The following is a 17,957-nucleotide window of genomic DNA, read 5'->3' as shown; positions in this document are numbered from 1 at the left end:
CCCCTGTAGAATGTCCTTAGATGAACAGTAGGGAGACCTGCTTTTCTTAGTCTCCGGAGAGGGTGGAGCCGCTGCTGAGCTCTTTTTATCACTGCTGTGGTGTTGGTCGTAGAGGTCAGGTCATCCGCCAGGTGAAGTCCCAAGAACGTCACACTGCTGACCCTCTCCACAGCAGCTCCATCAATATGCAGCGGAGTGTGATGTAGTTTACCAGCCCTCCTGAAATCGATCACCATTTCCTTAGTCTTTTCCACATTGAGGATGAGATTGTGGGATCTGCACCACTTCGTAAGCAGCTCCACCTCCATCCTGTACGCCGACTCATTATTGTCACTGATGAGACCCACCACTGTTGTGTCATCAGCGAACTTATTGATGTAATTATTGCTGAGTCTGGCAGTACAGTCATGAGTAAGCAGACTGAACAGCAGTGGGCTTAGGACACAGCCTTGGACTCAATGTGCTGCACCGATCTATTACCTTGCAATTAAATAACTATTTGTAGTGGCCATTTGGCCTGTTTTGCATGTCATTGATGATGGCGTGTGCCTTTAAATTTTAGACTGCCCGTTATATTGTGGGTGGGATTTATGACGTGTTTGGAGCTAAGATGCTTGCGCAGAAGTTTAGTTTTTGGTGCAGTTTAAAGGGATTAGGGAGAAGGTTTACCCTTCGACCATGCCAGCCATGTGAGATCATGCCAGCCATGTGAGCCATGAAAGAGATCATGCCAGCCATGCCAGATCATGCGTGATCATGTGAGTTTTAAAGGAGATCATGCCAGTATAATGGAGACACGAGGAGTCTAATGTTTAAATTAATAAGCTGGAGTTCGATTAAGATTGCAGTAACGTCGAAAGAAGTTTGGATGTATTTTACCATTTTCTATCAACAATAAAGCATTTATTAATCAAAGGACTGTGTTTTTGAAGACTTATCTGTGAAGAAGCTCTGAAGGTCTATGTGAACCAGATTGCATGTGTATCGAAGATATTCCCCTTATCCCTGCTCCTCCATTTAGCGACTAGGGAATTAATTTCCCGAAAGATATGAAAATCTGCCACTACACTATTTTTATTCGTTTTAAGCAGGTTAACTGATGAACTCATCATAGTGGTTTCTCCTCATAGCAAACCTGAAGATCATGACAAAAATAGTTCAAATATTGGGTTGATCCACAGAACCTAAGGCAAGGCAGAGCAATACTAGGGATTGAGTATGACTCAAGGGATACTCTAGGGATTGAGTATGACTTGACCCCGTGTAATAACAGGATTGGACAGGTGCCACAATAAATTAGAGTGTATTGAAAGTTACACAATGCTGGAGTAATGCCAGCACATTGCATCTTATATTATAAACCAGCATCTGCAGTTCATTGCTTCTACTGTATTGAAGCGATGGCCATGATCCACCTGTGAACATTGGCCAAGTAGGAAAGGAATTTGGGGTGCAATTAATTCCAGTTGAACCACCTATTATTAATGGTGACAAGATAGGAAATAAAAGAACCGTGTGACTGAGTGAAAGTTTTTTCACAACTGCTACTTAGACCAGACCATTGGTTCATTCCCAACAACAAAGTGCATGACAGAAGACACAAGTGGAAACAATCACACCTGAACGCTATGTTATACTTCTTTGTGAGAAGGGATCACAGGCTAATTTCAAATATTTTCTTTCCCCTGGCACTCAGACAACTATACATAAACATGGTACAATGTACTTATTTTCCTGCAACGTCCAGCTAATTTAAAAGGAGAGAATTATTATTAAAATAAGAATAAAATCCTTATCTATTGATAAAATTGCATTGCCTTGTGTACTATCATTGTATTTTGTCATGTTAATAATGCACCAAAATCTATCTTCATTTTAAAATGTTCCCAGCTGCAATAACGCTTTGGGGATTGTTGAAGCATTTCAAACCCAATTGCAAATCCACCTTGTTGAGATAGAGACATTCCAAGTGCTTGAAGGGACATCCTACCTTTCCTTAAGATTCTGCTTTCATATTGATTCCAACATGTATTCAAGGGTTATTACAACAAACAGCCAAGCATTTGTAAATTTGTAAATTTCCATCAAGTCAAAAATATAAGTAAGAAATTTGACTTTCTTTCAACAAGACAATAAAACTAACAATACTCTACAGAGACAACAAAAAGTTTAATGGCATGAAAAATTGTCCCATTTATAAAAATCAACATTTTCCTGTGTGCTTATCCAGTGGTGCAATTAGGCAGTAAAGATTTTAGTATTGATTCTACAAGCATCTACTATCAGCACTAAAAATACTTCCCAGCATGTGCAAATCATTAATAGAATGCCTGTAGAAAATAACTCCAGCAACATGTAATTTTTTGACTAGCTGTTCATTCCACCAATATTTTAATCACGTGGCTACAAATGGAAGAACATAATCAATTGGCTCCCAGTGGGAATTATTTTTAAAAGTTATTTTAAATGTTACAAATGTACACATTGTTTCCATGTTAGTGGAAATATCCCCATTATACTTAATCATTAATCTTAAATTCAGTAATAACCATATAATAACCATATAACAATTACAGCACGGAAACAGGCCATCTCGACCCCTCTAGCCCGTGCCGAACACATAATCTCCCCTAGTCCCATATACCTGCGCTCAGACCATAACCCTCCATTCCTTTCCCATCCATATAACTATCCAATTTATTTTTAATTAATGAATAAACATAAATCCCCACCTGCTGTTCTTCATATGAAACGTAATCTAATGATGAGCTAAATTTAGTGCCTTGGACATTTCACATAATCTATGTACAACTTTAATTGTATACAGTATCTTTTTTTGTGTAGGGCACAGCAATCACAATCCTTCTGCCTGAGGAAAATGCTTTAATGTCAGAACAACAGCTCCATCTAGAGTCTGATAGTCAGCTGGCTTTCAAGTATTGTGCAGTGGCTTTAATGGTCTATCAAGTTGTTACAGATATATTTAACAAGCAAGAGTGTTAAGAGATTCATTCGGCCATTTTATTAAGAAAAGTTATTCTTTCACTATTAAATTTGGTTTAAAAGAAATAAGGGTGCTACATCAGGAGATATATTGTACAATTTCCATTTTATTATGCATCTCTTTAAAATAATACATATATCTTGACATATGTCAACTGCCATTCTATGCACATTGTTCAATTATTATATCATACATTAAACAGCATTGAGGAAAGGAAACATTTCATCAAAATTCCTCTTTATTCCAAATAAATTGTTTAAATGAAGAAGTTTAACACATCCAAAACAATACCCAAACAATATAAAACAAAAACAATATCATCCAAGGAAAAATAAAAGTTCTAAAAGTTAAAAAATATATATTTATTGGTATGGATGATGATATGGAAACATACTACAAGGGAGAGCTGGATCTTTTGACTGGAACTAAATTTTACATCAGTGAAGATCGGTACTTTTGTAACATTGCCAATTTGTTTCAATCAACCAATTCAGCAAACAGATTTAAAATATTTTATAGTTTAAAAATAATTCTCTCAGGATCAATGCCAAGATTCTAGGCACTCATCTGATGCATACATATGGTCTCAGACATATCTCCCTTGATCATATGCTGTGTTCTTTGAAGGTTTCAACTGAAGGAACTCCAAACATGGACACTAACTGCCAACCACCAAACAACTCAGACATCGATGGCTCTGGAGAAGACCAACGTAAGATTGGCCTTTGCAATCACCCGACTGTGAGCTGGGCATTCCAAGTCATTATCCTGTTTCTAGCTTTAACGGCAGAGGGAGCAAGACAAATGATAAGCACGTCTGAGGCCTGAATATCTGTCACTGTCTCCTCCAAGAATGGTATAGATACACAAAACTATTCATATTGAAAATGAATTGAAAACATAATATTAATTAAGTGAAAGTGATAGTTCTTCATGAAAATTTCTTCAAAAGATTTAAATGGTCAATGGATTAAGGTATCATTTTGTGTCATACTCCAGGACTTAAAATATCATTAAAGGACAATAGAACATAATGATTTCATCATCAATGTACTACCTTTGTGCTATTATACAATTTCACCTAAATTTCCATAGATCATATCACAAGCAAAAATATTTGCTTAATACTCAATGCCATGACAAAACGGAAGTTGATACGAGGTGAAAAACATAATTATTGCCAGTGAAATCAGAGGAAGACCTCAAATAAGACATAGCGACATTGTGCTTGCCCAGTGGTAAAAATGTAACTTTGTCCTCTACTTTTTTTTATCCTTACATGATGTAATGATCTTACATAATGAAATAACCCAGAGCCTAACAATGTCTGCATGTAGTTATTCAAGTTATCATACAGTATCAGAATTCTTCTCAATGAGGAAATAGCACAATATTCAACAAATAAGCTGGTTCTACAGAGAATTAACCATCTCATCACACCCTCCCTCAAATAACAGCATTAATATTATCAGGGAGAGTGCCCATTTATGGTACCAATATTAAGATTGCTATTATTTGATCTTTATCTAATTTTTAACAAATATTTTCCAAATGTTAATTTAATTTATTTCTCCTGCTTTCTTAACAGTCATTTAATAAATAAGTCACATATTAATTTACCCAATTCCATTCACAATCAAACATCTACTCCTTATTTAAATGATAACACAGGTTATCTTCACTGTTCTCCACAGGCAATGCCCTTATGACTAAGTGACCAGAACCACATCTTGTGCCTAGATGGACCAAAAAAGTCATATTTTAAATTTTCCTTCTTCATTATTTCTACAATTACTACTTTATTTGTTTTTGTACTGTACTGTATGTTGTACTGTAACCCAATAGCAGATGCAGCATTTCATTTACACATTCGTTTTAATCCTTCGATTGCAGCCGAAAATAATTTTGCCCTTTTGGTTGTCCCATGCTGAACAGCTGAATTTGCAGAAGCTAATTGGTCTATCGTGTTTTCTCAACCTGTTTACGGCTAAACTACCATAACAGGCAGGCTCATTTCCCTCCTCCAGTGCTTCTGGAATTCTGCTGACCAGGGCACCATAGTAAAAGGCCTGTCCCACTTGGGCGACCTAATCCGCGAGTTCTGGCGAGTTTGCCCTCGACTCATACTCGCAGCATAGTTGACAGGAGGTCATAGGAGGTCTTTGTAACTCTCCTTCATGCTCGGGAGTTGTCCCCGTGTACTCGAGGCCTCAGCTAGGTCACGGCATATTTCTCAACATGTTGAAAAATGCCCGCGAGTAAAAAAAGGTCGCCATGGAAAAAATCGATACTTTTTTTACTCGTAGGTTTAGTCATAGTAGGTCGTCATGTTAGTCGTAGGTAATCGAGGGTAGTCGAAGGTAGTCGTAGATAGTCTTCATCATAGTCGAAGGGAGGTCGAAGGAGATCGTCTTCACTCTCCACTATTCGGTCTCCAATTTCCCCAAAGTTAGTCGTAGCTGGTCGTGGCTTGTCGAAGCTGGTCTTCAACATAGTCAAAGGAGGTCGAAGGAGGTCTTCAACATGACTTTTTTTCAAACTCTCCTAAACTCGCCAATTAGGTCGCCCAAGTGGGACAGTCCCTTAACAGCACAGCTGGGAGTGCAAGCTGCTTTTCATTACTTGTTGACCAATATGAACAGTAACAATGTATTGTAATCACTTATGCTTTTGTTAATGTGGGTAAGTCACAGTTTTTGCTATATACTTCCAGAACCTCTGGATTGTTGTATGATTTAGTTTGCAAACCCAACACACTGATGTCTTGCTTATTTTTGCATCATGCATTAATCAAATGAGTAAATTGTTAACACTTGGAAAATATTTATTTTCAGTTACGTACTGTTATTATCGATAAAATAACTATCGGTTTGCCAGCCTTAATAGTATTAATGTGCAGAGGGAAAAGACCACATCGCTCGATGCATGCACTGATTATTCTATTAGTTTGGACAGATTTGGAAATATTTATAACTGGCTGATGCATTTGGCAGTTTTTCATGCAAAGAGAAAAGACATGAAAGAAAATGTATTAAAGAAGAAACACAAGCAGAATAGGGTTGGATTGCGATAGCAATTAAAGGGTAAGTGTACATGACGCCCTTGGTGTAGCAAAGGAAACAATAAAGTAATTATTTTCTACCTGGTTCAGAAAGGTGTTCTCACATTTTGTTCATAATTCTCAGATTCTTATTTACACACTCATTCCAAATTCGAGTAATTGTCTTATTTGCTCAAAGCATCTAAATTTTTGCTGAAGGTACACAAAAGTGCTGGAGAAACTCAGCGGGTGCAGCAGCATCTATGGAGCGAAGGAAATAGGCAACGTTTCGGGCCAAAACTCTTCTTCAAGAAAACTTGAAGAAGAGTTTTGGCCCGAAACGTTGCCTATTTCCTTCGCTCCATAGATGCTGCTGCACCCGCTGAGTTTCTCCAGCACTTTTGTGTACCTTCGATTTTCCAGCATCTGCAGTTCCTTCTTGAATAAATTTTTGCTGAAACTGGCTACATTGCACAGACACGTGAGTATTGGATTATCTGTTTTATTTTTAACAAGACGCTCATTTAAAATCTTTCGATATACATTAAGGCCTGTAAATGATCAAGATTGACTGTGCTCAAAGTAACTTCCACCATATAAATTTCTAAATTATATTTCTCCTTAGTTTATGTTTGTGTCCATTTTCCTCTCTCCACTATGATTTTTTTATTTATAGTTTATATCAATGGAGCTCCAGAACTAATATATTCGTTTATATAAGTAAAATGTATCATGAGACCAGAATTAATTAAAAAGTTTAATTTAGAATTAAGTAATAACACAGAAGTATAGAACCATATCTGTGACAGAAAGGAAGAGATCATTTTACTACAAACTATAAAACAAGTTAGTCTTGAAGCCAGTAAGGTATGTTAGACATTCCAAGCCAAGAACAGAAGGAATCAGAAAATTAGAGAAAATGAAAGGCTTTACAAGTAAAAAGCTACTGGGAAGACCCTTGGAATGAGAAAATAAACAGGAAAGCAAGATAGCAAGGAATCATAAATGCACTGGCCAAAGTACACATACAATGTGCTCATGAGTTAAGTGCATACTTCAAAGAAGTATAAAATAATTATCCTATGAATAATGAGACTTTTCATAAATAAACATTTTAAAGTAAGAGATTATGTCGTGTAAAGCCCTTGATCACAAAGCTGGGCTCAGCATCAAACTTTTAGCATCGGGAAGATCACAGGCAGCACTGTAAATAGAAATTAACAATTTTAAGATATTAAATTTGAAATCCTGAGTAGACAAAAAAAAACATATGACCAGAACTATATGAACATACCATTTTTCATGATCACTACAAACGGTACAAGGGACAGGACTGGCAGCTTAATGTTCCTGGGTTCAGGTTTTACATCAGGTATCAAAGGGAGTTGCTTTATTAAAGGGGCTGTCCCACTTAGGCAACCAAATCAATAGACAATAGGTGCAGGAGTAGGCCATTTGGCCCTTTAAGCCAGCACCACCATTCAATGTGATCATGGCTGATCATCCCCAATCAATACCCCGTTCCTGCCTTCTCCCCATATCCCCTGATTCCGCTATCTTTAAGCGCTCTATCTAGCTGTCTCTTGAAAGCATCCAGAGAACCTGCCTCCGCCACCCTCTGAGGCAGAGAATTCCACAGACTCACCACTCTCTGTGAGAAAAGGTGTTTCCTCGTCTCCGTTCTAAATGGCTTACTCCTTATTGTTAAACTGGTTCTGGACTCCCTCAACATCGGGAACATGTTTCCTGCCTCTAGCGTGTCCAAGCCCTTAACAATCTTATATGTTTCAATGAGATCCCCTCTCATCCTTCTAAACTCCAGAGTGTACAAGCCCAGTTGCTCCATTCTCTCAGCATATGACAGTCCCGCCATCCCGGGAATTAACCTTGTAAACCTACGCTGCACTCCCTCAATAGCAAGAATGTCCTTCCTCAAATTAGGGGACCAAAATTGCACACAAATCCACGAGTTAAGAAGAGTGTCTTCAACCTTCAAGCTCGAGGGTACTCCCCTGAAAAGCCTCGAGCTGGATCGACTGTCAGCGATGAAACCGCGAGCCGAATCGACCGTTTACACACACACAAACACATCGCAAAGGCGGGGGCCAGGGAAAGCGGGGGAGCGCTGTCTTAAATTCACACCCGCGATGAAGAGGAAGGTAAAACGGCTGCACAGTAACGGGAAGTCCTTTAGAGAGCGGGGAGAGAAGGGGAGAGAAAGGGAGAGAGGGGGAGAGAGGTGGAGAGAGAAGGGGAGAGAATGGGAGAGAATGGGAGAGAAGAGGGGGAGAAGAGGGAGAGAAGAGGGGAGAAGAGGGGAGAAGGGGGGAGAAGGGGGGGAGAAGGGGGGGGGGGGAGAAGGGGGGGGAGAAGGGTGGGGGAAGAAGGAGTGGAGACACTTTTAAGAAGTATAATAAAGTTTAGAGGGCATTTTACCCACCGGTAGGTTTTCCCTCGTCCTGAAAACTCCAATGAGCCAATCAAAGTGCCCGGTCAGCTAAGGAGATTGCCTACGGCTGCCCTCGACTGCCTGTAACTACATAGCAACCCCACTCCACTGCACTACGAGTTCAAAAGACCCACGCCGACCAAATTTTACTTGCGGAATTTTTTTTCAAAATGCTGAATATTTTTCCGCGACCTAGCTGAGGCCACGAGTATTCGGTAACTTCCCTCGAGCATGAAGGAGATTTCCAGCTACCTCATAGGACCTCCCAGGACCACGTGTCGACCATGCTGCGAGTTTGAAGGTCGAAGCCACTCTTCTAAACTCGCAGATTAGGTCGCCCAAGTGGGACAGCCCCTTAATGATGGTAGATAAATCTCCTGGGCCTGATCAGATATATCCAAGAACACAGTCGAGGATGAGAGAAGGAATTGGCTGAGATATATGAATCATCGTAAGACGCAGTCAGGGGAACAAAAGACTGGAAGGTGGCTAACGTTGTGCCTCTGACTTTATAAAATATAAGCTCTGGAGCCACTTTTTGGTGCAGGTGACCTTGAAACCCAATTCCTGAGAGAGATCTTGGAAAGTTTGCTGCTTCCTGCCAGAAGAGAACATCCCCTGCAGCTTTTTTCCAAATTAATGCAGCTTGGTTCCTTCCCTTGTTTTAAATAATTTACGTGTGCTGAAATGGTCTTACTGACGACGCAAAGCACTCTTGATAATAACTTAGTTGCACTGTGATAGTACTCCATTCATTGACACCAATTGCTCTGTGGTTCGATTACTTATCAGGACATCTCAAAAGGCTCTCAACTCGAGCATTCCTACCTACTTTGTGGATAAACCAAGTTTGCACTATATTAAGAAAAGACTCCAATCATGTATACAATACTTTTACTATCATAAAAAAATGACTATTACAACAATAATGTCAAATAATTTTTCAGAAATCTTGCTGGTTTGGCTTACATCTGGCTCATTGGGAACTCATTCCTGTGCTTCCTTTACTGGGACCTTAGTTCCCATGCTTCCTTGAAATTCACCAGGGGCTTGGTTCCTATGCTCCCATTAACTCAACATCTATAAATAAGTAAATTCCAAATTTGTTGCACTGTTAATTACAATAACTTGCAATGGTCCAAAAATCCGCTGGTCCAGCACCAACAAAGGCCCGAGCATGCTGGATTAACCGAGATTTACCATGGTTCCTCACAGACCTTATTGACCTTGAAATAAGACATTGATTCAACATTTATTCTGACTCTTTTGTCATACTATAAATAACTAATCATTTCAATAGTCCCCTTTCTCATGCAGCCAACTGACAATTTAAAATAAAATATGCTTATAAAAATGCACAGATGATCTCTGAACCCTTTCTTCAAGTTCGATATTGTTCAATATTCTTTACTCTTTAGCAGTATTTCCATCCGTAATGATACTTCGAATTGTACTAAAGATTGTAGTGCACCTAATTTTGCTATTGATATCTTTCTGTAATTTTGTCATCCATTCAGATGTCTGATCTTGTTTTGACTTCACTTTCTCAGTCTAATCTAATATTTATAAATGTTTTACAGTTTTCGCCAAGTCATTCAACATTCATGCTGAGAAGATGCCACTGACACATTAAAGAACTAATTTATAATATTTGCTTCATCATTCAATGCATCATCTTTCCACTGATCTTTTCCAGTGGGTAGGTTTACATATACTTAAAGCAATGCTTGACAATTCCCTGTGTTTAAGAAGGAACTGCAGATGCTGGAAAATCGAAGGTACACAAAAATGCTGGAGAAACTCAGCGGGTGCAGCAGCATCTATGGAGCATCTTCGCTCCATAGATGCTGCTGCACCCGCTGAGTTTCTCCAGCATTTTTGTGTACCTTGACAATTCTCTGCTGTTTTAATTTCATTATCTAACTAAAATATTTGTTGCATGTGTTTGTTGTGCACAGGATATTTAAAGATTATTAACATTATTTCCAAGCTCTTTGTCTTCTAAATGTTATGGTCCATTCTGCTTTCCATAACTCTTTTAACCTACCCCAAGACTGTATCTTTCTGCATAAGACCAACCTGAAAATGTAATATTTTGTGATTACAAGTGCCAAGATGTTAATTAAATATTGCACATTTCATTATTTCTTGGTTACTACTTACATCAGGTTCAACAGCAACCCTGCTTGTTTGCATTCCTTGCCCATTTGTTCAATAAGATTAACTGGATTAATTTTTAACTCCAAAAGTATCCTTCATAAAAATTCTAATCCATTCTGGCAAATTGAAGTCACCTTTCAAAAATTATAACTTTGCACAAACATGCAATCCATGGTTAAACACTTGTCTTATCATGATTCTTATTATCATCTGTTTTGAAATGTCCATTAGTTACATGAAATAGCCTGCATTTCTGTACATTTACCCAATCTGCTTCACTGTTGACCTATGCCTAATGTATAAAACCCTGACCAACTATCTCACTCGCCCAGCAAGAGCCTCCAGGACACTCAATTCATTTTGGTGTTCAAGCACACAAACATAGAACTTTGGTCACCATCACTTGGAATATATTCATTTATTTCATCATCGTTCTGTGTTCACAAAAAATGCTACAGTTCGGTTCACGTTCCACTTCTAACACCAGCAGCCTCTATTCAGCATTTTGTATTAATAAGAAACAGCATGGTTTGCCTTTCCTCCATTATTATTTCCACATTGTCTTTGTTCCTGCTGGATTCAGGCAGTGTGTTCCATCTTCACAACATGGTAATGCCCAGAACTTGTCTTGAGAATCTGACATCTCCTCTGCATCTTGCTGCGATTATTACCCAGAACTCTTGCTCTTCAATCAGAAAGTAACTCCTTAAAATACCTTTAAAAACCTCCAGCCTTCTCCTTCTGAGGTAAACAATGTGAACCAAGACTGAGAAGACTTGTATGTATTTCTTAAGTTATTCCATGCACTGTATAACTACTTTCACAAATGCAAAAGGACACCACTTTTCAAGATTTCTGGTTCCAAATGCAAAATGGGATTAACTCTTTTGTGATCTTTACTGCAGATCCCATCATGTGGGATCAGAATGAGTTCCCATGGGTAGGGATAACAATATCCAATATCCCATATAAAAGGAGCATCCTGGAAAAAAAATAAGGCTTAGGGGGAAAGGCATTGATTCATAAATAAAATATAAAGATGGCTGAGGAGCAACAACTAGCCAAACTATGTCAATTAATCATCACCAAAACTATTACCTTAGAAAAAGCACTGGATGGATGATAAAAAATGACATTTGCAGGGCTATGAAAAAAGAGCATTATAGTGCAATTAATTGAATAGCGTCTTCAATTGCTGGCTTGGACACATGCAGGACAAGTGGTTTCCTTCTGTGCTGTGGCATTGTGCCATTTATATAGTCAAATTGAAGAATGACTGATTAAAACATGGAGATAATGGATTAAATGCCAGGTATGAACAATTTAGTGTATTCATCCACATATAATCTTCATTTATTGCTGTTATGCTTGGTTGCTGGCGCAGGTATAAGGCACAGGATGTTGATACTTAGGTGGGTTCACTCACACCCACCCATGTTGTACACATACATATGCCCACAGAAAAACACCCTCACTCTTCACTGTCATCTCCAGAAAAAAATATTTGCATTTTACCTTCATGCACAGAATTTAAACACTCAGCAATATAAGGTTTAGTTCAACTTACTGCCTGCTTCTGTTCCTCATCCTATACAAGTCAGCATTTGCAAAAAGAGAAACAAAACATGAGAAAAGGGAAAGGTTATTAGAAAGTAAACAGGCATCTGCAAATTTTCTTCTTCTCAACTCCAGCAAATATCAAGGCACATGCTATGAATGATTGAATTAGTCGCCAAGAATGCTTGATTTACCAAGAGCATTGGAGTCATTTACACATTTCTTTCAAAATTTGGGAAATCTTTCCTATTTGCAATAATTATATTTTCCCTCCTTGTCCCCCCCCCCCCCCCCCCCAGCACTATTACCCAGCACTCAGTAACCTTTCTCATATTTATACTTCGTTCTTTCTTCATCCTTATTCTGTTACCTCTTCAGTAACTGGATGAGGCATATGGAATGTTTCTCATAACTTTACTGAGCTCTTATGAATATGATACTTCTATTTATCATTGGCGAAAAATGACATACCCTCCTCATTCCACATCTAGCAAAACTAATCATACTTGAATGGATGAGATGCAATCCCTCCATTAAGACAAAACTGATTTTGTTTAGCTGGAACTCGCATGCAGGGACTGAGAGTGATTGACTGAATTCATCTGGACATGGAGAGGTACTGCCAAAAGGAGAACAGCTTGCCAATATTTCATACAGTGATGCCAGACCACAAACCAGCAAACTAATCTGTAATATGCTGCAGGTTCATATGGAAATATAATCATGAAAACAACAGAAACTATAAAAAAATGTTTCATGTCTACCATGCAAATATTGTTTATAGACCCAAAACCCCAAACATTGTATTAACATGTGGAGATCATCAGTTGCACATGGATGTTTTAATAAATGTCACGGGGTTTTATAGTACATGTAATGACACACCAAACAGAAGCATTACTTTGCTTTAGCAATTTTTCAAATATCACTTTACAAACAAAATAAGTATTTAAAAATGGGATGTCGACATTTGAGTCAGAAACAAGCAGAGAAGTCAGTCATTTGAGTCAGGGGAAAATTGTAAATATTATTATTGAGTCATGGAGTCAATGAGTTAACCAGCAGAGAAACACATCCTGAATTAATTTATGACCTATAAATGTATTAAAATATAACTGTACAAAATAATCAACAAATTGCATCGAAAAAAAATTAATGTGACTATGTTGGGTAAAGAGAGCCACATAACAGAGACATTGTGTAGATGGCATTGCAAATGGATAGATGAAAAGTCATAAACAGTCAGAATCATTGATCAAAAGTAGAAAGAAATTCCAAGAGGAAGCTAGTTTCTATTACATTCTCCAATTTTAGGGGAATTAAATCAAATTTAAAAACCTGCACTATAGAGAATTTATCTGCAATTTTGCTAACATGTGAGTTAAGATTAGCAGGCACTTCTGTAAACTGATTTTTTCAATAAAGAAATCTTTCAATGCTTATATCAGTCAATTTCACTCATAAATCGATTAAAATGTTTATGTTCACAAATAAGTCAAACTGGCTATTAAAAAGAAACAGCTGCTTTTCTGGCACGAAGCAGTAATACAAGTACAAGAACACAAGGAAGAAAGAACAGGAATAGACTGCCAGGCTCCTTCAAGCCTGTCCCACCAACCAATATTATCATTGATGATCCAGCCCAGGACTCAGCTCTATCCCTGCACCACATCCCCATAGCCCTCAATGTCTTGTTCAATTTACCTCCGCTTTAAATATTTCGAAGGCACCTCCACAACTCTCAATGATACAGAACCCCGGATATTCACTCGGCACTACATGAAGAAATTGCTACATACCTCAATTTTAAATGACTGGCCTCTTATCATGAAACTATGTCTGTATGATTGAGGTTCTCCCAACAGTGGAAACATCGCAAAACTAACTCTGCCATTTGTCCCCTTTAGATCTTACACGCTTTAATAAGTTCACCCCTCATTCTTCCAAACTCAAAGGAATATTGACCCAACCCATTAAACCTATTTTACAGGATAATCTTTTCATCCCAGGAATTAACGCAGTGAATCTTTTTTGGATTGCTATCCTATCCTTCCTTAGGTAAGAGGCCCAAGTAGCTGCCAATAGTCACATACAAATTAGTACTGTTGTTTTTTTTATATAGATCATGATATGATTCCATATTTCAGTCAGGACTCCTGCAATTTCTTCTCTAGCTTCCCACAGTGTCCTTGAATATATCTGGTCAGGCCTGGGAGATTGATCATCCTCCATATATCTTATGATGAGCAGCACCTCGTTGACGGTGTTATGGACTGTCCTCAAGACATTTCCATGAACTGTCCCAAGTTTCTTAATTTTCATGTCTTTCTCCGCGGCATGTAATCGTGTAGATATCATTGTCAATGTGGCGTGCAGCAGACCGAGGTGCCACAGGTATTCCCTCCTGATAGCAGGCCTGGCTTGCAGGTGCGGAACCAGGAAACCTGCCCTGAGGAGGGAAGCCGTCGAGCCCGGCTTCTGCTGGTTCCCGAAGAAACGGAGAAGCTGGTGGAAGATAATGCCCCTGTCCCACTTAGGATACCTGAACGGAAACGTCTGGAGACCTTGCGCCCCACCCAAGGTTTCCGTGAGGTTCCCGGAGGTTCCCTGTCTCTCTCCCTAATGGTGGAAAGTGGTTTCCGCGTAGTCGAGGCTTCTTCTATGTTCCTGCGATTATTTAAAAACAAAAACAAAACCGGCCTCGACTAAAAATAGGTTGCCATTTGGTCGAAGCTAGTGGAGTGGGGTTGCTATTTATTTACAGGCAGTCGAAGGTAATCTCCTTCGCTGACCGGCCATTTTGATTGGCTCATTGGAGTTTTCAGCACCTAGAAGATCCGCCGGAAGGTAAAATGCCCGCTAACTTTATTAAACTTCTTAAAACTGTCTCCACTCCTTCTCCCCCCCGTTCTCCCCCCTTCCCTCCCCTTCTCCGGGAACCTCACGGAAACCTTGGGTGGAGCGCCAGGTCTCCCGAGGTTTCCGTTCAGGTTTCCTAAGTGGGACAGAGGCTTACGCGAACCAGGGATTTAATTGCTGCGCCCTCAAGGCAAATAGATCGGGCAAAGAGCAGGACAACATGTTGCCAGATCGAGGTGATGGCTGGAGGCTCTACAGCAGCCTGTGGCTCAACTGGATTGGGCGTTGCTCCAGGAGACTGAAGGGCCTGTCCCACTTGGGCGTCATTTGGCCTCATTTACGCGTCATGTAGAAAATTGGTCGACACGTCGCGACGCATGGGGGGCGCGTGGGTGATGTGCGCATAGCGCATGGTGAGGCGTGGAACCGCGGTATCGTGCGGCGCTCCAGGATTTCGTAGTGTACTGAAATCCTCGCGCGCCACCTGCGTGACGTATCGCTGACGCATTAGCGTAGCACGCTAACATCCAAACATCGCACGTGTATCGCGTGGTGACGTCACCATGCGCCACCCATACGCAGTCGGCCCGCCTTTTACGCGTCATGTAACCTCTAACCTCGTCCACACAGACCTCGTCCTGGGATTCTTGCTAGCCTTTCTTGTTGTACTCCTGCCTGGCTGATTTATAAGTATGAGGGTTGCTGCTAACAGAAGTCTCTGTTGTTGCTGTAGCAATAAAATCTGTAGTTCTTCCATGCTGGTCATGATGCAGAATAGGGAAGCACGGTATTATAAAGACGTCACGCGCACCAGACGGCTGTGCTGACGAATGATGACGCGTGATTTGCGCGCGACTGTCGCGCGTCAGTCACTACTGGCCTGTCGCGTAAATTACGCGCAAATGATGCCCAAATGGGACAGGCCCTTGAGCGTGCAGACAGGACACGGCCTGCAGTGACACAGAGTTGTGGAGGATGGCTCCAGCTTCGCTTGGCCATACCGACCCTGCAATGTCATCAGAACAATGATTTCGTACAGTGAATTCTGGCCAGCTGCACCTAAAGCAACTTTGGTAAAGTGCCAAAAACTTGTGACTATTGTATATGGTCTCAGTAGACTAATTTTACACACTTTGATCTTATTTTGCTTATATGTGATGGTGTACAGATTCATATAGTGAATATTTACTGAACTGTAAGCAAAAAAAAAAAGAATTTCACTGTACATTGGTACATGATCGACCGATTGACCAAATGGTGCTAGCACAACAACCTGGCTCAACCAGCAAAACCAAGGAGCTGATTGTGGACTTTGGAAGGGGTAGGATGGGGACCCACTGTCCCGTTTATATCAATGGGTCAATGGTGGAAAGGGTCAAGAACTTCAAATTCCTGGGCGTGCATATTTGCGAAGATCTCTCCTGGTCCCAGAACACTAATGCAATCATAAAGAAAGCACATCAGTGCCTCTACTTCCTGAGAAGATTCGGTATGTCAAGGAGGACTCTCTCGAACTTCTGCAGGTGCACAGACGAGAGCATGCTGACCGGTTGCATCGTGGCTTGGTACGGCAACCTGAGTGTCCAGGAGCAGAAAAGGCTGCAAAAATTTGTAACCACTGCCCAGTCTATCATCGTCTCTGACCATACCATCGAGGGGATCTATCGCAGGCGCTGCCTCAAAAAGGCTGCCAGCATCATCAAGGACCCACATCATCCTGGCCACACACTCATCTCTCCGCTGCCATCAGGTAGAAGGTACAGGAACATGAAATCTGCAACATCCAGGTTCAGGAACAGCTTCTTCCCCAAAGCCATCAGTCTATTAAACACAACTTTAAACAAACTATGAACTGTAACAGCCTATTGCACTTTATCTGTGTATTTATGTGTGTATTCTATGGTATATGGTCACACTGATCTGATCTGATCTGTATTTATGCCTAAAATATTCTGTCATGCTGCAGCAAGCAAGAATTTCACTGTCCTATCTGGGACACATGAAAATAAACTCTCTTGACGACTTGAAAGCTTGTCTGCCAGAGCTATCCCATGCTCCTATTTTTGCCGTCATGATTTATTTCTTTAGTATGCTCTTTAATCTTCGATACTCCTCTAGGGATACACTTTCGCCCAGCTGTCTAGAGCTGATCATTGCTGCCTCCTTTTCCCTGACCTCAATTTCGCTCATTAGTTAAGGTTCCTTAACCCTTATTGCCTTGCCCTTCACTCTAATAGGAACATGCATACCTTGAACTCTCAATAACACACTTTTAAAATCATTCCACTTTCCAGACATCCCTTTGTCTGCCAACAACTTACTCCAATCAAGTTAAAGTTCAAGTTCAAGTGAGTTTATTGTCATGTGTCCCTGTATAGGACAATGAAATTCTTGCTTTGCTTAAGCACACAGAAAATAGTAGGCATTTACTACAAAACAGATAAATGTGTCCATATACCATGATATAAATAAATACACACATGAATAAATAAACTGGTACAGGTGCACAACCTTTTATCCAAAAGCCTTGGGACCAGACACTTTTCGTAATTCAGAATTTGTCGGTCTTCGGAATGGATTTTTTTTAGCGTAGATTTTAATGGCTGGCTCAGTGGTAGAGTGCTCGGCTCATATCCGCAAGGTCGCGAGTTTGCGCCTTGATCCCGGCAGTAAACTCGGTCGCGAGTTTGAGTCTTCAACGTCTTTTCTTGCAGAATAAATGTTTGTATGAAATGCAGTGTAGGAGAGGTGTACTGACTGTGTGGGCAGAACTTTGGAAGTGATTGCCCACCAGTCTAAAAAGCCGCTGTGTCTCCCTGTCCCTGGGATAGCAGGGGGCAATCAAACAGCACAATACCTCCCTCCCCCTCCAACTCCAGAGGAATCCG

General features: G+C 40.1%; 1 protein-coding gene across 19 annotated transcripts in view; it reads right to left on the bottom strand.

Moving 5' to 3' along the window:
- dtnb (dystrobrevin beta) overlaps positions 1 to 17,957 on the bottom strand; it is a 448,064-nt gene that overhangs the window by 49,210 nt on the left and 380,897 nt on the right. For 16 of the 19 annotated variants that reach the window (XM_033021441.1, XM_033021431.1, XM_033021442.1 and 13 more), the window contains one exon: positions 12,221 to 12,241. The exons of 2 other annotated variants lie outside the window; for them this stretch is intronic. In XM_033021441.1, coding sequence (XP_032877332.1) covers positions 12,221 to 12,241 — 21 coding nt within the window. Of the gene's footprint in view, positions 1 to 6,716; positions 7,249 to 12,220; positions 12,242 to 17,957 lie in introns of those variants that run through there. One more of the 19 variants, XM_033021450.1, reaches the window with a different exon arrangement.

The sequence above is a fragment of the Amblyraja radiata genome, chromosome 5 (genome assembly GCF_010909765.2).
Source record: "Amblyraja radiata isolate CabotCenter1 chromosome 5, sAmbRad1.1.pri, whole genome shotgun sequence".
Taxonomy (NCBI): Eukaryota; Metazoa; Chordata; class Chondrichthyes; order Rajiformes; family Rajidae; genus Amblyraja; species Amblyraja radiata.
This window is presented reverse-complemented; position numbering and strand designations above follow the sequence as displayed.